General features: G+C 37.7%; 2 protein-coding genes across 4 annotated transcripts in view; one reads left to right on the top strand and one right to left on the bottom strand.

Moving 5' to 3' along the window:
* Positions 1 to 25,038, top strand: part of LOC125873377 (vacuolar protein sorting-associated protein 27) — a 1,193,133-nt gene that overhangs the window by 920,015 nt on the left and 248,080 nt on the right. The gene's annotated exons all lie outside the window — the stretch shown is intronic.
* On the bottom strand, positions 1,545 to 19,805 carry LOC125873367 (uncharacterized). 3 transcript variants are annotated; one of them, XM_049554284.1, is made up of 3 exons: positions 19,568 to 19,805; positions 17,683 to 19,477; positions 1,545 to 2,231 (listed from the first exon to the last, which is right to left on the bottom strand). In XM_049554284.1, exons 2-3 carry the CDS (start codon positions 19,276 to 19,278, stop codon positions 1,848 to 1,850), a joined length of 1,980 nt encoding a protein of 659 aa, XP_049410241.1. In that variant the 5' UTR covers positions 19,279 to 19,477; positions 19,568 to 19,805; the 3' UTR covers positions 1,545 to 1,847. The 3 variants fall into 3 exon arrangements, with proteins under 3 accessions (XP_049410241.1, XP_049410239.1, XP_049410240.1); XM_049554282.1 differs by having other exon boundaries at positions 19,573 to 19,805; XM_049554283.1 differs by having other exon boundaries at positions 17,683 to 19,805.

Here is a 25,038-nt window from a genome sequence, read left to right as displayed (position 1 = left end):
CCCCCCAACCCCCACACACAAAAGAAATTTAAGATTTTGTTTTTTTAAAAAAAATTAAGTCTCAATTTAAAAGTTAGGTCTCGAGTCGAGTGTGATTAAATTCCGATTGGAAAGTTGGGATCAAAATTTCAATTTGAAAGTCAAATTTTGGGTCTCGCAACGATTGTTGGTTGTCGAGATTGGATCCGAATTGAAAAGTCGGGTCTTGATTCGAGTATTGAAGTCAAAACCCGGATTGATGGATAGTATTCAGGTTCCAAGTTAGATCTCAAGGACAAATTTCATATATGTCGTCAGGGTTGTGTCCTAGTTTGCATGTGAGGTCATGTCATAGATCGATTATCGAGATTGATTTTCGGATCAAAATTATTTTCTAGTCTCTAGTAAAAATAAAAGATATTATCTTTAAAATGTTTTTCATTCACAAACCAAACACTAAAAATATATTTTATTCACCAACCAAATATGAAAAAATAAATCAGAAATCCACTTGTTTTCCGAGAAAACATTTTCCTTTCGTACAAAACACACCTAGGTGATCAACCTAGACACAAGTATTCTTCAAATAAATTCATAACCTCAAACAACTCTATTTTTATCAAACTGACTATATCATTTGGCACAAAAATCAAGTGTAAAACCTTGTCAATCAAGTGTAGCTAAAAATAATAATTGGCGTGAAATAAAAAAAATGTTCTTTAAATTTTAATAATTTAACTCTCGGATTTACTCCAAATAAGCTTAAAATTAAAGCACAAATTTCATGTATCATAAAATACAACCTTCAAACATCAATTTTTCAATGCCACAAATCTAACAAAACTCATTTTGTAATAACAATGATTTGGCACTACTTTCAAGACCCATATGATTTAAACTCATTTTTTTGTATTGGATTTCAAGACTCACTTCTTCAAAGCATTATATTTCAATTACTATAAATCAGAAAACATACTATTATGCAACAACTTAGAAAAAGTGAAGCAAAGCTTTGCCTGAAGTTGCCTTATATTAGGTGTCAGTTCTATTTTATTTTATTTTAAAATGGGTACATGTTAAATGGATGCATACCCTGAAATTTTTACATAACTCTATTATATAAAAATAATACATGTTAAATGGATGCATACCCTGAAATATTTACATAACTCTATTATAAAAAAATAATATAAGAATAAGAAGAGCAGAAGTAGCAACACACATTAGAACCCAACGCCATGTTTCTGTTGTCGTTTTTATGATTCACCTTCAGGGCTTACCAGTAGAGGATATGACTGACTCGGCTTGATTTTATGTCAAGCCAGTCAGTCATATGAGATCTGCTCACAATCCACTGATAAATTCCAGCACCACCTCATCAAACCATATAAACAAAGGTATCAAGAAACTTGAGGTTTCCAAATAACAAAAATACACTAAGTAAACCTTTCTACAAATTTCATCTGTTTAAGATTACTCTTATCTAGCAAGAGTCTATTAAGAATGAATAAAATAAACAATCTAAAAATGACTGGGAGGGATACACAAACTCTATCCTCTACAAATTTTCAAGTTAAATCTCTGCCTACTGTTCTTAGATTGACAGACAAGTCCATTTGAGAAAACCTATTGAATATAGATACATTTGAAGCAGCAAAGACGATAAACAGGCTGAAGACACTATGGAATAAACAAAATGATTTTCAGATCTTAGAATCAAATAAGATACAACAGAAGAAGATATATATCTTCTCATACAATAATGAGGCAACTCAACCAACACTAGCTAGACCTTGGAAGAGCTGAGATGGGAAAAAGCAGCTTTACCTCTTCTTGTGGAAGCAATACACTAAATCTCTTGGTCATTGTTATTCTTCAACATCGTCAGTGGCCTGGCGCCCAATATCTGAATTTCTAGTGGTGACATGCTTCTTTTGCTTCCTGCTCTTTGCTTTCTTGGCTTTCATTCGGCGTTTTTTCTCATTTGCATCAACCCAAGCATAATCAGAAGGTATGTGGAAAGGGTCAATCTCTTCACGGAAGCTGTGGCTTTCACTGTCGCTAGATTGGCCACCGTGACTTCCCCTCATCCATGAAATCCATGATGCAGAGCCATCAGATTGCTTTGATTTAGCATCTTGGAAATGTGCAGGGCTTGAAGGAGGCGTTGAGAACTCCTCCACTGGCTGGAGCTCCTCAAACTTGGTAAAAGTAACAAGAACACGGATGGTTGGAACAATAGGAATAGCCACCTGAGATGCAGCAGAATATAATGAGTCTACGCGAAACTCCATCATACAGTCAGATGTGAATTAAAGAGATCTAGCATCCTAGCATATCTTTCAATACAAGGTCACAACAGACAAATAAACCCCCAATTCTCACACCCTAATACTCCCCCTATTCCATATTTAATTAAATTTGTGAGGCAATGCACATTTATTAAGAAAAACATTCAAAATCATAATTTAAACCATACTTTCCACTATTGTCCTTTGTGAAATCATAAATGTAACTTTATAAGTAGTGTAATTTGTCTCCTAGAAAATATCAAACTTCATTAAAGGAAAGGGCAAATATGGAAAGAAGTTCAAACATCCATCTTGAACTTTGAACAATTCAATTATTTTGAACAATGAAAAAAGCCCCAAAAATTCAGTTAATATGGAATAGAGGGAGTATAATAATGGCAAATATCTAAAGTACTGTGTTTTTCTCAAAGATCTAAAAGTCATTTTTAATTGCTAGAAACATACTAGGATAAGAGTATGACCATCACCCAGAAATTCTGTCTGAAATTGATGATCTGAGTTTTTAATCTAGTTCATTGAAATTGAACTATTTTTAAGGTTCTAATGTTAGGAAATTCACAAGCCAACCCCTACCACTACTTAACTTTAAGCTAGAATGGTAATTCACAAGCCAAGCCCTACAACTCCTCAACTTTATGCTAGAATTTACGTTACTAGCCAAGAATGTCAAGAAATAAGTACTCTATTTCATTTAATAGAAAGTTGTTTGATTGAACACAAAATTTTAGAAAGAAAGACAGACTTTTGGCACATACCAAAAGTACCCTTCGGATTTGTGGTCTTAAACATGTCATGGCATTTTTATGGTATAAGAGCATGTCATGATGGGTAAAAAAGTTTATCATTAAAGAGCTTTCAAATATAGAAATGGGTCAGATTATTAGAAACAAACTAAAAAGAAAACAATGTCATATAAAATGGAATAGAATGAGTATTTATTAAAGAGGACAATCAAGTACACTAAGCTCCCACTATGCACAGAGTCAGAGGAAAGACCGAATCATAATAGATTTATCTTATGCAGTTGTTTCCACGGGCTGAGCCCTGGACTTCATGGTACACAGCAACAACTTTTATTATTACACCAAGGCTCCTCTTCAACAAAAATTATTAATCTCACTAAATATTCATGTAGCAATAAATATAATCTTCAGATTCCAACTTTCGAAAAATAAGTAGTGCTCTGTAATACATCTGAAGAATGTTCAACCCATGTCTATGCATGTTGCAAGGACAAGATTTCTAGATTATTAGTAATATTCCACATGACCAAGCAATCCCCTCTTTATTTATGGAAATTGGTACAACATTTTGTCAAAACTTAGGGTAGGAATCACGCAACTCATGCGCAGGCCAAGATAAGAATGGACAATCTTTAGACCTTTTCTGGTAATCATAAAAAGCCTCAACATTCCTTTTTAAGAAAATAAATAAATCCTTCACGAAAAGAAATCCTCAACATGTATGATCCACATATGACCTCAAATAGATGTCATTTTTATCCTCAAGTTGTAGGTAGTCCTCTAAATATCTACCATAGCTTTTGTCTTGAGATATCAAAATGCTAAAAAAAATTTGACAAAGGTAACAGTTTTGTGTATTAATCTTCAACACTAAAGGCTGGGATCCCAAATTTACATCATGGAGCTACATACAGTTGCGAGTACTCAAAACAAAACAAAACTAGAACCTACTACAACTTACAAAGAACCTAGGATATCTATAACAACTATAGGATCATCTACATACTCCAAACTGCACCAATAGCAAAAAGTGATTATGCAATTCGTTTTGATCCTGTGTAAGGGACTACTAATACTCTCAAAGCATCTCATATTTCTTTCCTTCCATATGGTCCAACAAATCACTGGTGGGACAATTCTCCATCTGCTTTGGTCTGTACTGCCACTGCCTTCAGTGTTCCAGCTTTCTACTAAATTTTATCTCTGATTTCTCTGTGGTTTAAGGTCAAAGTATCCAACCCAATATTGATTGACCAAATCCAGTACGTATCCCACACCCATAATAGTGCTGGCGTCATGACAACACAGGTGCAGCCCCACGAATGAAGAGTATGTCCAACTTGGACCTCTATCGACAACGCAAACGTGTTACTCAGTATACATGCTACTTTCAAATCTCTACTGTTGCATATATACATGCTGGAGGGAGAACTGTTTAAACTAATAGTAGTTGTAAGGAAATATTGGAGTTCCATTTTTCATGTTGAGACAACCATTCCACAAGACTGTCCTTACAGAAATACCTAATTACTCTTCTCCTACTTTACTTATGCGTGAAATACAGATAGTTCAAGTTTTAGCAAGTTCATAGTGTGTTTTTAACAACTTATACAAAAGACCATAACTACCTAGGTCCGTCACCGAAACTGAAACTATTTCAGCACAGCCCTACTCCTTTATTTTCTCAGAATTCAAATGGGCAGGTGGCCTCATTTTTCTTTTAATAATAATAGAAGCGCAATTATCATACAGGATAGGAACATCCATTTTATTTCCAGTTCTGCTCATTAAACCTCTTCTGTTCCTCGGAGATACACTTTATCCGTGGAGGAATAGAGAGAACATAACATAATTTGATTGTTAACAAGGTCTCCCCAGTCTATTAAAAAGTAACTATATTTCTTTCAGGAAGAATGAACCTATCACAAAAAAACCTGAGAACAAAAGCGATTTGTCAGCAATAAAAAATTTAAAAGGAAATGTGGGGAAAAAATACACAGTGACATCTGTATAAATATAGAATTCAGTAGGAGGAAAGAATGTGTATATCAGGAAAAAAATTGGAAAGGCCAAGGCTCCAAAAAAGTAGTTTTTTCTACCTCGTGCGCAATGTGAGAAGCAACCTTCAACGTGGATAATATGAAGAAGAGGATGCAAATTGTTGAGAGCTACTATTTCTTGTAAGAAGTATAGGAAGACACTCCTATCGCACTTGAACTTTACACACTTATGGACCTTGATCTTCTCTATGCTTAACATTCTTGGGTGCAACGAAGTAAGGTAGGTAAAGCAATGTAGAATTCATCAAGAGGAAGGCAGTTTAGAGAACAACATTATGTCTCTTTCAGCCTCTCTGGAGTGAAAGAAATAAGAGATTGTTTCACCATAACAAGAATGTGCCAAAAGTATCAAAAAATCATGTTTTTTTTTTTATAAAGTAAGATGTTTCATTCACAAAAGAGCATCTAGTAGATGCATAGTTACAAGGAAAGGAAAAGGCATCAACAAAAGAACTAATGAATCCCTTGTCAATCTAAGACAAGGTAGCTAACAAAATCAAACGACTGACCAGTGCTAATTACAGTAGTCATACTAGTCCAGCAAAAAAGATTAACTAAGCACTTTGTTTTGAGGGAGTGATTTGGAGTTGAGATTCCATCAAAACACCTCCTATTCCTCTCATTCCATACAACAAACAACAACAACAACATACCCAGTGAAATCCCACTAGGTGGGGTCTGGGGAGGGTAGAGTGTACGCAGACCTTACCACTACCTCGTGGAGGTAGAGAGGCTGTTTCCGGGAGACCCTCAGCTCAAGAACATCAAATCTAAGTGAAAGGAGAGCTATATATAAAACATAACAACCAATCCAAAAGATAGTGTATAATCAACAAATGATACAATAACATCAAGAAAGTAATGCGAGGAGTGAAACGCAGTAAACAGCAATACGGCTAGGACTACTCCAAATGCTAACAGCCCATACCCTCGCGAGGGATGGCAACACGCTAACCCTACTAACCTTCCACCTTAATACGCGACCTCCACTCCTTCCTATCTAGAGTCATGTCCTCGGTAATGTGAAGCCTAGCCAAGTCTTGTCTAATCACCTCTTCCCAATACTTCTTGGGCCTACCTCTACCCCTCCGCGTACCCTCTACCACCATTACCTCGCACCTCCTCACTGGGGCGTCTGCTCTCCGTCTCTTCAAATGTCCAAACCATCTCAGTCTCGCTTCCCTCAGCTTGTCCACCACAGAGGCCACTCCCACCTTCTCCCGGATAACCTCATTCCTAATCTTGTCGCTCCTAGTGTGCCCACACGTCCATCTCAACATCCTCATCTCCGCAACATGCATTTTTTGGACATGTGCGTTCTTGACTGGCCAACACTCCGCTCCATACAACAAGGCCGGTCTAACTACCACTCTGTAGAACTTACCTTTAAGTTTTGGTGGAATTTTCTTATCACACAGTACTCCAGAGGCAAGCCTCCATTTCATCCACGCAACCCCAATGCGATGTGTGACATCATCGTCGATGTCACCACTCCCTTGGATTATAGCCCCAAGATACTTAAAACTTTCCTTCTTAGGAATGATCTGTGCGTCAAGTCTCACTTCCACATCTGTCTCATCCAACACATCACTGAATTTGCACCCCAAATATTCTGTTTTGGTCCTACTCAACCTGAAACCTTTGGACTCCAGCGTTTGTCTCCACACCTCCAACCGCGCATTAACTCTATCCCGCGTCTCATCAATCAGTACTATGTCATCCGCAAATAACATACACCATGGGACCTTCTCCTGAATAGACCGCGTCAGCTCATCCATCACCAAAGCAAAAAGGAAAGGGCTTAGGACTGATCCCTAGTGCAGCCCCATCTCAACTGGGAAATGTCCTGAGTCTCCTCCAACTGTTCTAACCCGAGTCTTGGCTCCACCGTACATGTCCTTTATCGCCCTAATATAAATCATCGGGACCCTTTTAGACTCCAAGCACCTCCAGAGGACATTCCTCGGTACTTTGTCATAGGCCTTTTCAAGGTCAATGAACACCATATGTAGGTCTCTCTTCCTTTCTCCATATTTTTCTACCAGTCTACGCATAAGATGGATGGCCTCGGTAGTCGAACGTCCCGGCATGAATCCAAACTGGTTCTCCGAGATGGACACCCCTCTTCTCACCCTCATCTCCACCACTCTCTCCCAAATCTTCATAGTATGGCTCAACAATTTGATACCCCTGTAGTTGTTACAGTTTTGGATATCACCCTTGTTTTTATACAACGGAACCATTGTACTCCACCTCCATTCATCCGGCATCTTTGCTGTCTTAAGGATAACATTAAACAGCCCAATTAACCACTTTATGCTTGCCTTGTCCATGCTCTTCCAAAATTCTATAGGAATCTCATCGGGTCCGTTCGCTCTTCCCCTGCTCATCCTACTAATAGCCCGCATAACTTCCTCGGTCCTAACGCACCTACAGTACCCAAAACCCCGAAGTCTTTCAGAGTGCGCCAAATCACCCAATACAATGTCTGCTTCCCCTTTTTCATTTAAAAGTTTGTGAAAGTAGCTTCGCCATCTTTGCTTGATGGAGGTCTCTTCCACCAATATTTTGCCTTCCTCATCTTTGATACACTTCACTTGGTCCAAGTCGCGCGCCTTCCTCTCTCTTGCTTTTGCGAGCCTATACAACTTCTTATCCCCGCCTTTGTCCCCCAGCTCGACATACAAGCGTTCGAAAGCTGTCGTCTTCGCCTTCGTAACAGCTAACTTAGCTTCTGTCTTTGTCGTCTTATAGACTTTCTTAAGCGTCCACTTCTCCTCGTCTACACACTCCGCCAACTTTGTGTGTGCAGCCTTCTTCGCTTCCACTCTGCCTTGGACTTCCCCATTCCACCACCAGTCTCCTTTATGGCCTCCAAATTTACCGCTTGACACCCCTAACACCTTAAAAGCAACTTCCCTAATGCAACTAGCTGCTTTATTCCACATGGTGTCCGCATCCCCGTTACCACTCCAAGCCCCCATCCCCATCAACTCCTCACCCATCTCCCGCGAACGGGCAGGGGTCAACCCTCCCCATTTAATCCTCGATCGATCAGGTGCCACCTTCTTCCTCCTAACCCTCTTAATTTTCAGGTCCACCACCAAAAGCTTGTGTTGGGTAGTGAGGTTTTCACTTGGGATGACCTTGCAGTCCTTAAAGAGACCTCTATCCCCCTTCCTAAGGAGTAAGTAATCTATCTGAGTCTTAGCTACCGTGCTACGAAAGGTAACCAAGTGGTTCTCCTTATTCGGAAAGCACGAGTTAGCAATCACCAACTCAAAGGCCTTAGCAAAGTCTAGAAGCGAAGTCCCACCTCCATTTCTCTCCCCAAAACCAAAGCCTCCATGAACATCATCAAAGCCACTAGAAGTTGCCCCAATGTGTCCATTAAAATCTCCACCAATGACAATCTTCTCGGTATTCGGAATACCTCTAACTACCTCATCCAATTCCTCATAAAAGAGCTTTTTGGCCTCCTCGTCCAATCCCACTTGAGGAGCATAAGCACTAATAACACTCCAAGTACATCCTCCAATGACTAGCTTAATCGTCATCAGTCTATCATTGATCCTCCTAACCTCCACCACTTGCTCCCTCAAATCCCCGTCTACTAAAATACCCACTCCATTTCTATCCCTAGACCCTCCTGAGTACCACAACTTAAACCCGTCAACATCCCGAGCCTTGGAGCCTACCCATCTAGTCTCTTGGACACAAGCTATATTTATCTTTCTCTTCTTGAGAATTTTCACTAGCTCTATGGACTTCCCCGTCAACGAACCTATGTTCCAAGATCCTACCCTCACGTTATGTGAAACCGTAACCCCCTTACCCCTATGTTCCCTCAACCTCGGCCTCAACCGAAGACATGACTCATTACCACCATCAGGTACCAAATCCACTAGAACGATACTACAACCACAGTAAGATCTACACCGGAAAACCCTAAAAACTGCAACAGGAGTAAACTGTAAAAAGACAATACAGCAGCAGCTATACTATAAAGTCAAGTACAATGTGTATTCTAAAAGACACTATAACACCCACTACACTATATACTGAATCACAGGTCTGTACTGAAAAAGAAAACAGGGAATACTGTTCCGGGATATAGGATCTGAAAGAAAGGGCCCAGCAACTAGATTCAGAGCAGAAACAAGGGAGAGAAAGGAAAGATAGAACCTGGTCGGACTAGATTCGGTGGTCTATGGGCAATTTTCCGGCCAGATCTGGTTGATCTCCGGCGACAAACAGTAGTACTGCCGTCTCTCTTCTGGGCTGGTCGCCGGAGAAGCTGGAATTTGTTCTTGCCTTCGCCGGGATTTGTTGTTCGCCGCTCGCTGATCCGAGCAACTGGAGCTGCTGCTCGTTGTTATCGTCCTCCCTGGAGCTTAGGAGAAGAGAGAGAAAGAGGCTCGCCGGTCAGAGCTGGCCCTCGCGTTGCTTCTGGCCGGCGAAGCCTTCGAATATACCAGAAATCAGAATATAGCAGCAGGGATCATCCTCCAAATCCTTTTGATGGCTTTATCAACCCTCCACAAGCTCCGGTTCCAGTGTGCCTCTTTTAGGGTCTGTGGCATGACCCATTTTAACAGAAAATTCTGCTTCAAAGATCTGTGGCTACTATGCAGAGCAATAGCAAATGATTTATAGTTTCCCTCTTTTCCAAACATAGATAGCACCTGTTTACTAACTGGACACTCTTCCTGTTGAGATTGTCTTGAGTCAAGCATGCTTCATTCGGGGCAGTCCAATTAAAACAAATAACCTTAGGAGGTAACTTTATCTTCCATATCAATTTCCAAGGCCAACTAGTAACTACCTGGTAATGAGTACCATGCTGTCTGTAGCATTCTTTCACTGTGAATGTGCCCTTGCTTCCCCAACACATAGCATCTGTTTTGTTCTCATTAATGTTGCACTCTTCCACTTCTGCAAGCAGTTCTATGAAGCTTGGCATTTCCCAATCATTAATTGCTCTTCGAAGTAGAATAGCCCAGTTATTTCCATTTCTGTTTTGTGCTATGGTGGAGTTTTTATCCACAGCAATCTGATACATAGAAGGAAACTTCTCCACAAATATAGTGCCATTGAGCCACTTGTTCTTCCAAAATCTAGTATGTGCTCCATTGCCAGGTATAAAGTAGGTGTTTTGGAAGAATTCAGGTCCCAGCTTGGTAATGAGTTTCCAGGGACCAATACAATATGGAGCATTAGAGCTTTTTGTGCTCCAGATATCTTTCTCTCCAGCTTGGTTCCACACCTCCTTCCAGAGGCTTGATCCCCAGCACCATACCTCCAAAGCCATTTCATAAGAAGGCACTAGTTATGAAAGACTAAATCTTTAACTCCCAGACCACCCTTGCATTTTGGTTGTGTGACTCTCTCCCATTTTATCACGTGGAATTTGTGAGTGCTACTGTTTCCTTCCCAAAGGAAATTCCTCCTGATTTTTTTTGAGATTGGTAACTGTTTCTATTTCTTTAAATCAGTACATGGGTTGTACTGAAACCATATTTACATAATGAACTCTAAAGGCACTGTCCTATCCCTATAATGAGTCTAAAACATCAATGATAGAGACAGTGTCATTATAGTAGATCTGATTACACCAAAAATACAGTTAGAATACAACTCAATTTACTTGCTGCATGTTGCTCTCCCTAATCTCAAAAACTCTAAGATTTCTCTCTTTCCAGACAGTCCACCAAATAGTAGCAGGAATGATTCTCCAGTTGCCTCTGTTCTTTGCTTGTAATCCTGCTTCTTCCCAACTGTATAAGGCCTCTGCAATTCTACCAGGCATGACCCATGAGATGTTTTTGAGCCTTAGGAATAGACTCCACAATTGGCCAGTGACCTTGCACTGGATGAACAAGTGATTGACTGTTTCTGCAATTTCCCCACAAAAAAACATCTTGAACACAGTGTAATCCCCCTCTTCATCAAATTCTCCTGTGTCAACACCATTTCCTTTGCCAGTAACCACACAAAACAGGCCACTTTGTGTGGGATCACCTTCCAAATGTGTTTCCAGGGCCATTTGGATGCCTGCATAATTGGGTGGTTCAACTTCCTACATGCTGCACTTACTTTAAAAGTCCAGTACTGTTTCCCAGCCACTGCAATCTGTCTTTCCCTGTCTCCAAGCCAGTAAATTGTTCAATGACGCTGAAGAATTCTGTAACTCTTGGAATTGCCCAATCATTGAGGTGCCATCTAAATATAATATTCCACCCATAAGGAATCCATAGTTAAGCTATTGTATTTTGTTGCTGAAGAACCAGAATATGTATGTCCGGGAAAAGTGTCTCCAGATTTCCTGCTTCATGCCAATCCTCCTTCCAGAATCTAGTTTTAGCACCATCTACCACTTTAATCTTGGTGTTTTGTTTGAATTCATCCCATAGTGATAGGATGGATTTCCATAAACTAACACCATAGGGAGTGGTAACTTCCTTTGTCATCCAATTGTCACTTTCTTCCTAGTTTGCTTTTATGACTGAGCCCCATAAATTCTGATCATCGTTGGAATACCTCCAAAGCCACTTCATTCTCAAAGCATTGCTTTGATTCTTAAGGTTCTTGATCCCTAAACCCCCAACTCTCTTATCATTGATTACTTTTTTCCATTTGATTATGTGGTACCCCTTCCTTTCCTTGTTTCCTTGCCACAAAAACTCTCCTGATGCTATCCAACCTATTAATGACACCTGGAGGAATAGGAAATAAAGACATCATATATGTTGGAAGTGCATCAAGTACAGAGTTGATCAAAGTCAGTCTTCCTCCAACCTCCAAGTGAGAGGTACTGAGACTTCCACCTTGCTAGTTTCATCTCACACTTCTCAATCACGCCATTCCAAATTTCCAAAGACGTGGATTTGGCCCCTAAAGGCATACCCAAATAAGTAGTTGGAAGAGCACCCACTTCACCACCAAGAATTAACTTCAAATTTTCCATATTTGGCACTTCATTAACTGGATACAAGAAGCTTTTTCTCCAGTTAACATGAAGTCCAGACATTCCTTCAAACAAGACTAGAATTAGTCTCAAAATTTTGAGGTGGTCTTCTTCAGCATCACAGAATATCAGGGTATCATCAGCATATTGTAGATGAGTTATCTTTAGGCTTTCCCTTCCGGCTCTAGCTACTTCAAAACCTCTTAGCCATCCTTCTCTGTTTGCATTCATAATCATATTGTTGAGTCCCTCCATGACTAATAGGAAAAGGAAAGGTGATAAGGGATCACCTTGCCTTAAGCCCCTTTGTGAACCGAAAAACCCTGATGGACAACCATTTATCAACACTGAGAAGCTTACTGAAGATATGCAGAATTTAATCCATTGTCTCCATTTGAGCCCAAAACCCATCTTCTCTAGCATACCCATAAGAAAATCCCAGTTGACATGGTCATATGCTTTCTCAATATCTAATTTGCATAAGATGCCTGGTTTTTTCAAACTTGACCTAGAATCTATAGCTTCATTAGCTATTAGAACAGCATCCATGATCTGCCTCCCCTTAATATAAGCTAGTTGTTGTGAATTAACAAGTTTGGACATCACTCGTTTTAGCCTTTCAGTGAGCACTTTTGAGAGAATTTTATAGATGCTTCCTATCAAACTAATAGGTCTAAAGTCCCTTAGTTCTTTAGCACCCTTTTTCTTTGGAATCAAGGCTATGAAGGTAGCATTAAAACTTCTTTCAAACCTCCCTTGGTCATAGAAATGCTAAAAGGTCTTCATGATATCACCCTTGACCACTTCCCAACAATTGATGTAGAACCCCATTGTAAAGCCATCTGGTCCTGGTGTTTTATCCACTGCACATTGCTTTAAACTTCTCAGAACCTCCTCATCATCAAAATTTCTTTCTAGGTCCTCTATATCCTCCCCTGCTAGCCTTGGACAGTTTAAGAAATTGTTGTCGGGTCTCCATTGAACATTTTCTGAGTAAAGTTTCTGGTAGAACTCCACTATTTCCCCTTGGATCCGTTCTGGATCTTGGACTATATTCCCCTGAATGAGCAGTTGATCTATGTTGTTATACCTCTTGTGCGCATTAGCCATTTTGTGGAAGAACTTGGTATTCTTGTCCCCTTCCTTTAACCAAACAGATCTTGACCTTTGTCTCCAGTAAATCTCTTCATTTTTTATTAAACCCTCCAGTTTCAAAAGTAAAGTTGCCTTTTCCGTTGCTTCATCTTCTGTCAATGCTCTATCAGTGGCAATATTTCCACAACTGCCAGCTTTTCAAGAACATTCTTTCTCTGTTGGCCAAGACTTCCTTGCTCACTTCTATTCCATTCCTTCAATTTATGTGTCAAAGCTTTTAATTTAGATGCCAGGATGTAGTCAGGTCTCCCAATGTAATCGAAAGAGTCCCACCACTTCCTAATTCTCTCTGTGAAACCATCCGTTCTTAACCACCAATTCTCAAATTTAAAATAACTTTTGTTCTTCTTCCAAGAACCACCTTGAAGTGTGACTGGGGAGTGATCTGGCATTATTCTCTGCGTGGTATACTGTTTCAGATTACTGAAAACATCATCCCATTCTTGAGTTACCTGTCAATTCTTGAAGCTATTTGATGGTTGTCCCCTTTAAACCAAGTGAACTTAGCATTTTCCAATTGGAGATCAATTAGATTCAAATCCTCAGTCAAATCAGAAAACTCTCTCATTCCTAATGTTCTTCTAGTACAATTTTTCTTTTCTGAAGCATATCTTGCCACATTGAAATCCCCACATATTGCCCATGGACCTTCTATTAATCCTCCAATAGTGCCAATTTCTTCCCATACTAGTCTTCTTTCCACATAGCAATTGGGTGCATAAACTCCTGTAATGTGGCAGGAAAAGTCCTGCAATTGTGATTCAAATTTACAGGTGAGAGTATATGTCCCTGTCTCTAGTACCTCCCCCTTCCATATTCTACTATCCCACAACATCATTATCCCTCCTCTTGTCCCACTCGCCTCCAAACATGCCATTTTGACCCACCTATCCCCCCAAATCTGCCTTACCAACTCAGTGATATCCCCCTGCAATTTGGTTTCTTGTAGACAAATGATGTCAGCTTTCCAGTCCCCCATAATGTTCTTGATAACCCTTCTCTTATCTCTATTATTCAAACCCCTTACATTCCATGATACTAGTTTGAATTGCATCATGAAATGGTAAGGAAATTTCTCCCCTTTTCTCTACCCCCACCACTCTTGAATTTCACATCAAATGCTACTAAACTTTTCAATTCTTTAGAACCTTTGAACCTTGTCTTCTTACAAACCACTGCAGCATCCTTATGTCTGGCTTGTATGGCACTATCCACCTGTAATGGAAGTTCCAAAGCTTCTTGTTCATTGCCTTGGAAGTCGGCACCCAGTAATTTCCCCAGTCTGATCAGATTTTGTTTTACCCAAACAGACATCTCTCTCTTTTTTTGTAGTTAGATGTTGTTGTGTGCACAATGGCTCAGCCTCTTCAACCTCCCATTCTTCAATGGAGGACACTAATCTCTGCTTTAGTGTATTGCATGCAACTTCTTCTACCCCCTTCTCCATCCCGTCCCTAATCAAGATTTGTGACTTTGGATCTGTGGTTTGCAAGACTGCATCTATCAAAACATCGCTTGAACTTCCTCCTGATTTTATCTAATTGCTTTAAAACCTTATCAGGGATGGGAAACATAGACATATAGTATGATGGTAGGCATTCAAGAACAGTGTTGATAAGAGTTAGCCTTCCGCCCATGGATAAGTAATGTAACTGCCAGGAAGCTAATCTCTTTTCAAACTTCTCTATAATTCCAGTCCATACTTAACAATTCTTGAATTTCGCCCCCAAAGGAAGACCTAAGTAAGTAGTAGGGAATGTCCCAATGCTACAAACCAAGATGCCTGAGAGTTCCTCTATGTTTGACACATGATTAACAGGATATATAATGCTTTCCAGGACATTGACATGTAATCCTGATAGAGCTTCAAATAGAGAGAGTGTTAGATTTAAATATCTAGCTTGTGATTCTTCCGCCTCACAGAAGATTAGGGTGTCATCAGCATACAACAAGTGAATAGTGACTGGGTTCCCCTTGTCTGACCCTACTTTGAAGACCTTAATCCATTGTTGTTCTCTGGCCTGCTCTAGCATTTTGCTTAGACCCTCCAGAAGATCAAAAAAATCATGCTTGTGTCATTTATACATTTGGTAAGAAGAGCGAGTTTCGTATAGTATAGATAGTTGTAATTCGTTGGATGATACACATCACCCTCTGTTTCTTTACCATCAAACCAAAATTCACTAGGAGTCCAACTTGGTGTACTTATAATGTGATATACTTGAATTACACAAAAAAATAATTGGAGATAATTCCATTTCATCAAGACCTCAGTATGACTAGCCATATAGTTTTTCTGTTTTCACCTAACTAGAATCAAGAAAAGAACGTATGAAACAAGTCAAGAAAAAGGAGAGGAGGTTAAAGATAGATAAGGAAAAAGCCAACGGTACAAAAGTCTCCACCATACAGAACAATCTCTTAACTCAGCCTTTAAGTTAAACTCCCCAAAATTCACTTCACCTTTGACCTTGTTATACTTCAACCCTACCGTCACACCAACATAAAGACAGAAATCACAAAGGAATCTTACTAACAGTAAAAAAAAAAAGTTAACTTAGTTGAACTTTAAAGAATATCCACAATATTTCGTCTTATATATACAAGAATTTACACGGGATAGACTTTTTAAGAAGCGGCATTTAACTTTTGACCTATTAAGAAAAGTTGTACAAAAGAGTTTCGCCAAAATCTCTCCTCCTTCTCCCTTTTCCCTTCTTCTACTCATTTCTCCTCCCATTGCTTATTTTTGGTTGGAATTGATGTGATAAGTTTCCACTAAGCTTATATTGGCTATCCTCAATGAGTTGCATTGGTTTGGTTGGAGAAAATTGAAAAACACCATTGTTGGTCTTTGTTGAGCATGAAAAAAATTATTTTAGAAGGGTAGAGGGGCGGGCCCATTATCCACTGAGTTTAGAAGGCTGTGATTGGTCCAAAGGGTGGGTCACACACGGATTTCTCGGTTATAAAAAAAAAAAAGTTTTTAGAAGACAGTGGATCAATTGATTTTTGAAGGTTTAGGTTGAACCAAATCATTGAGATTGGTGTTAGAATACTGTATATAAAAATCAGATTTGACTGGAATTGACTTGGACAACTTTTGAAGCAAAAACTTAGTGAAATATACCCAGCAAGTTATGATGACCCGTCAGGATTTTATAACCAATTCAAGCAATTTGTCAAAATTTGTGGTCATCATTCTGGTGATCCGTCGGAGTTTGACCAGAAATCTTGACGAATAATGATAACTTCTTGTTGAGGAAAGTCTTGGCCAATCCTGGCGATCACAAAGATTTTGCTTTGCAATCCTGGCAATCACCAGGGCGTGCTTCTACATTCTGCTGCGAAGGCTATTTTTCCAGGACTTCTCTTAAAAATATTTAAATGGTGGCACAGAAAGATTCTATTTGTGCAAATCACCCATATATATATGACACAGCCCCAAGTCCTGATCACTCTAATGTGCATACCATTGGGTGACTAAAGTAACAAAAGGATGAGATAACATGTCACCAGCAACAGTGCTTATGTCATACAAAGGAACAAACAAGATAAGGAGGTGTTCCGACATGCAATTTAGACTTCAAATTTAAAATTTTGATTTCAAATTTGTGTTTGTTTATGACATTTTGAACAAACTTCAACACCAACTTAAAATTTTGATTTCAAATTTGCCTTAAAGGTAGAATTACAATTCAAATTTGTTGTTTCAATTTCTTTGTAATTTAAAATTTGACCCATTATTTTAATTTCAAAAAAAGACCCATGCTCGACATGAAGAGATTGTTCATACCATTTGAAAGGACTATATTAAAGAACAACTAGTTACTACTATTGCTGATTTTTTGGACCAGTGGATCTTTGTAAAATTGTGTATTTGAAAGCCTGTAATAGCATGCAATCGCAAGCATTTATTTATAAAAGGAACATGAAAGTAAACAATTTATTAATGAGGCGTTATAGGATATTATGATACCTTATTTATGAATTATGGTTTTCTCATTAGGTAAGAATGTATAAGAGTTGGGGAAGTTCCAATTATTTTCACAAATTGTGGGGTTTTCATGTTTATGAGAAAAACTACAACTTCAAATCAACCTCTACCCAAATCAATGGTTTCAATCATAACTTCGAGTTCATGTTCAAAAACATCTAATACACATGGAACAAAATTCTAAAGAGGGAAATAACAGGGTTCGTATTTTGTTCCACCAGTCATGTGATCCTTCTTTGGAACACAGATGTAACAACATTGGTAGGTTCATGGTGGATGCATGCAGTGTGCATTCTATGAGGGAATTGAGATATTAAAGATCCCACCTTTCCTCGAGTGCCTCTGACATAAGCATAAGCTAGCCACATGCTAAAGAAAGTTCAGAATATATTACCAGTAAAATAAAGACTAAGGAGAAAGAACAAGAAGCAAGAGAGAAGAGAACATAATAGAAAAAAGTATCATGTACCTTGACTGGAAATGTGCCAGGGGGTAGCTTAGTAGTCAAAAGCTCCCTTAACCTTCTAATAGCTTTAACCTTGTTGGCTAATATGTCTAGTAATGGCAAAAGCTCTTCTGTTTTCAGCGGGAAGTCAGGTGTCAACCATAAAATAGGTCTTAAGCCTTTTTTGTACTCACTTTCACTCTTAGACTCACCCAGAGGCCCTTTTTTCTTTTTCTTCATGCCGTTCTTATCTTTGCTCCGTTTAACATCTCCAGTATCTTCCCCTTGAACTTCAGATGATGATCTATGAGTGTCATGGGATTTCTGCTTGGTATTATCTGGGGCCAACTTTGAGAACCTTTTCACAATCTTTGAATCCTCTAAATTATCACCAGTTCCTTTGGAATTTTTCTTGTTCCAACCAAACCAACTCTTCTTCTCTTTAGGGACACCATTGGATTCACAACTTCTAAATGAACCTCCACTAGAGTTGTCATGGCAATCCTGAACCTCAAGCTCCTCATCATCACCAAGTCCATCTGAATTACCCGTTTGAAGTGCAGAATCTAATTGCATTCTCTCTTCAGCTGTTAATACACCATTATAATCATCATGTTCACCACAGTTTGTCAATTTACCATCATCATTCATTGAAAAGAGCTCTTCATCAGTCATGGCACCGGGAACACGCCTTGATTTCACACTAACCATCACATGAAGCATATCATACAGATTTGCCTTCCATGTACCAACCATCTCTGTCCTCTCCTGTCTCCTCCAATTTAAGTGAGGAACAAGCTCAGCCTGAGTAACATCAATTCCTGGCCTATACATATTTGTTTGAGACATCAAAGCAACTTCATGGGCTACTTCAGCTTCTGATTGTTGCACACCAGCTCCCTCTAATGCATTTGTGATCTCCTTCTCCTTATGAGCAAGGACAATTAAAGAACCTGAAGGTAAGGATATGCTACTAGTTTCTGATGAATACCCCTCTCCAAGAAAGAGGAAAGTTTGATCAGAACGTTGAATGCGGAACCCATCAAATCCTGCAAGTGTCATATCGGCACGAAGATTAGAACCCCGTTTCCAAATGCGATACGTGTCTGATGGAGCAATCCGACCGATGAACGGAATTACAGAGCTCTCAAAGTGAAAGGTTATCTCCATATAGAAGTCACGAATACGAGCAGCTGAGGCGACAATCCTAGGAAGTCTACGGCACCACTTGGCCCAAGCAAGAGGCTGATAGTGGCAAGCAATAATCATAGCAATGTTTTCCTCCCTGGTACACACTGCTTCTTGAAGAGCACTCCAACCATTCTCATTCTGAAGACTCCAATCAGCACCTGCAGACATCAAAATCTCTGCACAGATTGGGTCCCTCAAGCGAACAGCAAGGTGCAAAGGAGTTTCACGGCCAGGAACATCTCGCCTATCAATTACTGCAGAAACAGCATCCGCATCGATCTCAGCAGCCACAGACTCTGCCTCAGTGTTCACTTCACCTGCCTTGGCAAGACAAGGCAGGCAATCAACAATCTCTTTCAAAGTGGGATAGTCTCGCTTAGCTACTGCCAAATGAGCTGGACTATGAATATACTTGGACCAATCTTCCATTGAAAAGGTTTCTTGAAATCTGGTCTGTTGCCTTCCAAGATAATCTCACTTACAAACTAGAATTCACCTATCTTTTTCTTTAGAAAAAAAATCTGAATCAAAACAAGAAATCTCTAGATACGAAAGGCAAATATTGTACCAATTACGACATTGCAAGACAATGCCGGTGGAGATCGTCCAGTATACAGCAAGCTCAAATCTGATGAAGAGAATAGGAAAACGAAACAGCATCATCGATTGATCTGGCAAAAATTGAAAAGCATAATACCCCAAATGAGAAAGAAGATACCTTACCGGAAAAATTGAAGCAATGAAAGAAAAGGGTTGGCGAGAGAGAAAGGGTTGGGTTGAGATCTGAAGAGGGTTCCTGTGTACATGTATAGCACATTCTTCCTCCCTACCCTCTCTCTCCCTTCACCATCTACTCTGCCTCCTACTACTCTTCTTTCCTCTTTCCATTTTCTTATATTTTTACCAAACTACCTTACTCACCCCCATTTTTCAATCTTTTTTTCTGCACCAACCTAAACAATGGAATTGCATGCAGGAGGAGGACTCAATGATTATCCCTTTTGCTCAAATCACAAGTTAAAATTTATGTAAGAAATATTACCAACTTTACCCCAAGCCCGAGTATCATATTTGGTTATTTATTAAATCCCCTTTCGGAGGGGAAGGGTGGATTGTCAGTGTAGACGATTTAGATGATATAATTTGAGGACATGTATGGTTAGATTTCATTTGTATACTTGATGGAATTTGGCATATCTTAACCAAACCCTTCGCATGGACTCGATGTGCACTTGTATGATTCCAATGCTACGACTTGAACCATTCGATCATCTCTCCTACTTAATGATAATGATCCAAAATTAAGTGGATAGCGAGTCAGTCATAATCTATATTTCATTATTGGATAGGTATGATTAGGGCTGACAAGGGGTCTGGGATGGCCTTGCCTGGGTCGGTACCAGTTTGCATCCCGAACCGTTGGTTTCGATGGGCAATGTGGGTTGGGGGTATAGGAGTGGGGGGGACGCGGGATGGGATGGGACACGCGGTTTTGTCCTGCTCAACCCGACCCGATTTGTCCCGATTGAACCGATTGGATCTCGTGGGATCGATTTTAAATTATTTCTATTTTAAATTTAGCTGTTAGAGAACGTTGGGGCAACGGCTAGTAGCCCCCTCCCACTCCCCACCCCACACCTTCCCAACTGCTATATCAACCTTTTTCACCCCATAACCCCTATGTCCTTTAAACTTTTATTTTAACCCCAAAGTTTCATAGAATACATTTTAGTCCACTCTTTACATCTTAAATACCTCTTTATCCCTCACTATTTCTCACAAATTATCTACTCTCTCATCTATATTTTCTCATTCTTGAATTCTTGATTCTTGATTCTACTGATCTCAAATTCTCAATTCTCAATTAATATCAAAATATTTATATTTCAGTTAATATCATAATATTTATTTTTCAATTTATTTATATTTTATTTTATTCTTATTAAGTAATCAAGTTACAAGTCACAATTTACAACAATATTTTTGGAGCAAGCTTCAAGTGCCAAGTATTGGTTATAACCGTCTACTATTTACGCAGACATTTGATACATTTGTTTCATCTCTTAATTTATTAAATTTTATGTAATTATTTTTTGTGTTATTATTATTTTTATATTACATTTCATATTTTATTAAAATATAAGTTCTAATAAAAAATATACCGATAAGAAAAAGTAACAAACACTATTTCTAGTATATTTAATTTTTCTAAAAAAAAGTAGTAAAGAAAAAAATAAAAGTAAATGTGATGGTTCTTCTTCTAAATCAATGCCTAAAGTTAGATTTAATACGAATGATTCTACTTATGTTGATGATACTACTTTCACTCCTCATTTTAATATAGATGCAAATACTGAAATTGATCATGAAATTATAGAACGATGTTATGGCAAGACTAATTTTGATGAAGATTTAAATGAAGATGTAGAAGTTGATTTGGAAGAAGATGAATTGGATGATGCACCTACACCTACCAGTCCGGCGACCGAAGCTCTAGTTTGGATGATACACCTACACCTACTAGACAGCTCCCTGCCCCCTCCCCTTTACCTCCTGCAAGGAAAAATGTGAAGTATCAACACCCTAAAACTTCTGTTGTGTAGCAATTTATGACTTTAGATACTATAAACTCCTATTGTTAGTTGTAATACGTATAAACAACCATTTGTACATAGACACGATAGAGGTCAAGGTGGGATGGGGGGTTTAAATAGACATTTGTTATCTTGCAGATCAATCGAATATAAGACGACTAAAGCTTTAGCCGATACAAAAAGAAAGGTGAAAATGTTGATGTTGATGTAAATGAATCGGTAGAGGGTTCTAACATGGTTCAAGGAACATTGGATACGTCTTACCCCGGTAGTCCAATTACACAACGTAAATATAATAAAGAAAGAGATCATGAAAATTTAGCTAAGATGGTTGATGTTTGTGGTTTGCCTTTTAGTTTTCCTTCACATCCTGGTTTTATTGAATATATTCAACAAACTTATAATCCTTCTTTTAAAGGTATTGCAAGAAATATAGTTAAAAATGATGGTTTTGATTTTCAAGGTAAACATTGTCAATATCTTCGTTACTTATTTAGGATATTAGATTGTAAAGTGTATATAACTTCTGATGTGGGTCGTAGTATTAATGGACATGATTATTTAATTGTTACAACACATTGGATTGATCATAATTGAAATTTGCAAAAAAGAATCTTAAGTTATAAACAATGTGTAGAGAGAAAAAACGGGTGCTTATATAGCTTCAATTGTTTTAAGTATTTTAGATTTTATATGATTTGTGATAAAGTGATGAGTATCGCATTAGATAATGCCTCTAATAATATTAACGTTGCTAGTATGTTAAAGACTAGACTATGTTCAATTGATACTAAATGTGTTGCACATATATTTAATTTATTTGTACAAGATGGTATTGCATTATTTGATTGTATGTTGTTCTATAGATTTTTTATGCTCATAGAGCTTCTAATATTAGGAAATTTGACGAGTGTTGTGCACTATGTGATCTTTCACCACGAAAAGTTTCAAACATGTTAAAACTAGGTGAAATTCTTTCTATGAAATGCTTCGGTTGCTCATGATTATCAAAAAGTCATACAAATGGTTTTTAATGCCCATAATGTTGATCCACTAGATAAAATTTGTGAAGAAGATTGGAATGAAATTAAACAACTATTGAATTTTTTAAAACTTTTTTATCAGGCTACAAAAATGTTTACTGGAGTTTATTAACCTACTATTTCATCAGTCTTATTAAATATTTATGCTATTTCAATTCAATTTATTCAATACAAAATATTGAAAAATTTAGACCGTCAATTGAAGTTACGATAGAAAAGTTTTAAATTTTTTTTCCTATTCCTCAAATTTATTTAATTGCGATTTATTTAACCCTCAATATAAATTACGAGGTGCACAAGCACTTGTTGAAAAAAATTATCAAAAATTCAGAAATTTTACCGGAAAAATTTCAAATTTAAAATTTCGTAAGTCTAGCATAAAAGTGCAAATCAAAAGTTTATATGATAAATATAGATTTATGGAAAATAATGAAGGAGATGTTGCTCAAACTTCTAATGTTAACAATAGTGATTATATTGATAATTATATGCGAGGTTTTGTTGCTCTTGATTCTGTTAACCATGATAATCTTGAAGAATATCTTAATCACGGATTGAAATTGGTTACCGACGAACAAGGTAACATACAAATATTAGACAGGTGGAGAAAACGTGGTAGCACATTTTTAAATCTTAGCAAAATGGTTTGTGAAGTTCTAGCTATTCAAGCTTCATCGGTTGCTTCAAAGGTTGCTTTCAGTGCGACAAGATTTCAAATTGGAGATCACAGATATTTATTGACACAAGAAAGCTTGGAGAAATTAGTTTTATTTAGAGATTGTTTCTACACCGAGAGAAGAGATTATAATTTTTCAATGTTAACTGCCCAATAAAAAGCTTATTTAGATTCAATAATTCGATCTAATAGTGGCGATGAATTAGAGGCACAAGAGTTTCAAGCATCTTTGCCAGTTTCGGAGGATGTTTCCATTGAATTGATACGAGAGTTAGAAAATAGTTTTATTGGGCAATACAAATATTAGATTTACATACGAGAACTAGTTGAAACAGAAACCTTCCTAGAAGATGGTTGCGTAGATTAGTTACTCCTCTAATAACTGTAAATTGTAACTTGTAAGTTGCAATTAAATTTTATTTTGAATGAATTTAAAGGCTTTATTCAAGTCATTTTTATACAATTATTGTCTTGCATATATATATATATACTAGTAAAGACGCCCGGCATGTGCCCGACCCAACATTTTCAATTAAATATTCTAATTTTGGTTGAGAATTTTGCAACTCCAATAGTCTAGTCTGAAGTGAAAATGACAAATATCAACTATCCAGTAACTATAAAAATTGCAGTCATTTGGGAATGCAGATGGCAACACACAAAAAAAAAAATTGACCCCTAGTTGTCAATTCAACTTCAACGGTAAGAATGAAAAACATGAAATTTGGATAATCTTCGAAATCCAAAAAATCTATGTATAATAGCAAACATAACACGACTACTATTAGAGTTTCAATATTTATCTAAATTTATTTTTTTCAAGCAAATTTTACTATCGTAGCTTGATATATTGACTGTTGCAAATCAGTAAGCAATTATATTGAGTAGCTATCATCTTTTTCTTTCTTAGTATTTTTGCTTCTTTAACAAAAACATGACCTCTATATTATATAATTTGGCTAATTATAGTATAAATATTTTGCAGTGATCCACTTTTTACACAAGGATATAATGATTTGCACAAAAACTAAGTGAGAAAGTTCAATGTAAAGTAGAACATTTAAGAATAATACATATGTAATCAAATTGTACAGGATTTAAGTAACACTAAGGGATCGTTTGGTGTGAAGGATAGGTACAAATAGTCTTGGGATAATTATTTTGTGGCACTTAATTTAGTGTTTGGTTGGGAAGTTTGGGATAACTTATCCTGGGATTAATAATTAGTACCGGGATAAGTTATCCCTTCCCATGGGTGGTATATTAATCCCGGGATAACTTATCCCGGGATAAAATGACTAAATGACAAAAATGTCCCTTTAAACACTTTTTATACATTAGTTTTCACATCCATGAAGGGTATTTTAGTAAACTTATATGTTGTTCTTAAGATTTATTTGAATACAACACACCAAACACTCAATAAAAATAATCATAGTATAACTTATCCCATCATAACTAATCCCATCAAAACTTGAATTCAAACCAAACGACTCCTAAGGGTGTGTTTGGTATGAAGGAAAATATTTTTCCTAGAAAATGTTTTCCTAGAAAATAAGTAGATTTTTGACTTATTTTCTCATGTTTGGTTGGTGAGTAGAAAATATTTTTCGGAAAAGATTTTTAGTGTTTGATTTATGAATGAAAAATGTTTTTGAGAAATATCTTTTATTTTTACTAGAGTAGAAAATAATTTTTGAAATTGAAAATATTTTTTAAAAACAAACTTAATTTTTTTTGGGGGTGGGAGGTTCGAGGGTAGGGGTGAAAATATAAAAATTTGAAATTAAAATATTTTTTAAAAATAAACTTAAAACTTTTTTTTTTGGGTGGGGGGGGGGCTAGTAGGGGGTGGGTAGGGGGTCGAGGGTAGGGG

The sequence above is a fragment of the Solanum stenotomum genome, chromosome 8 (genome assembly GCF_019186545.1).
Source record: "Solanum stenotomum isolate F172 chromosome 8, ASM1918654v1, whole genome shotgun sequence".
NCBI classification, from domain to species: domain Eukaryota; kingdom Viridiplantae; phylum Streptophyta; class Magnoliopsida; order Solanales; family Solanaceae; genus Solanum; species Solanum stenotomum.
This window is presented reverse-complemented; position numbering and strand designations above follow the sequence as displayed.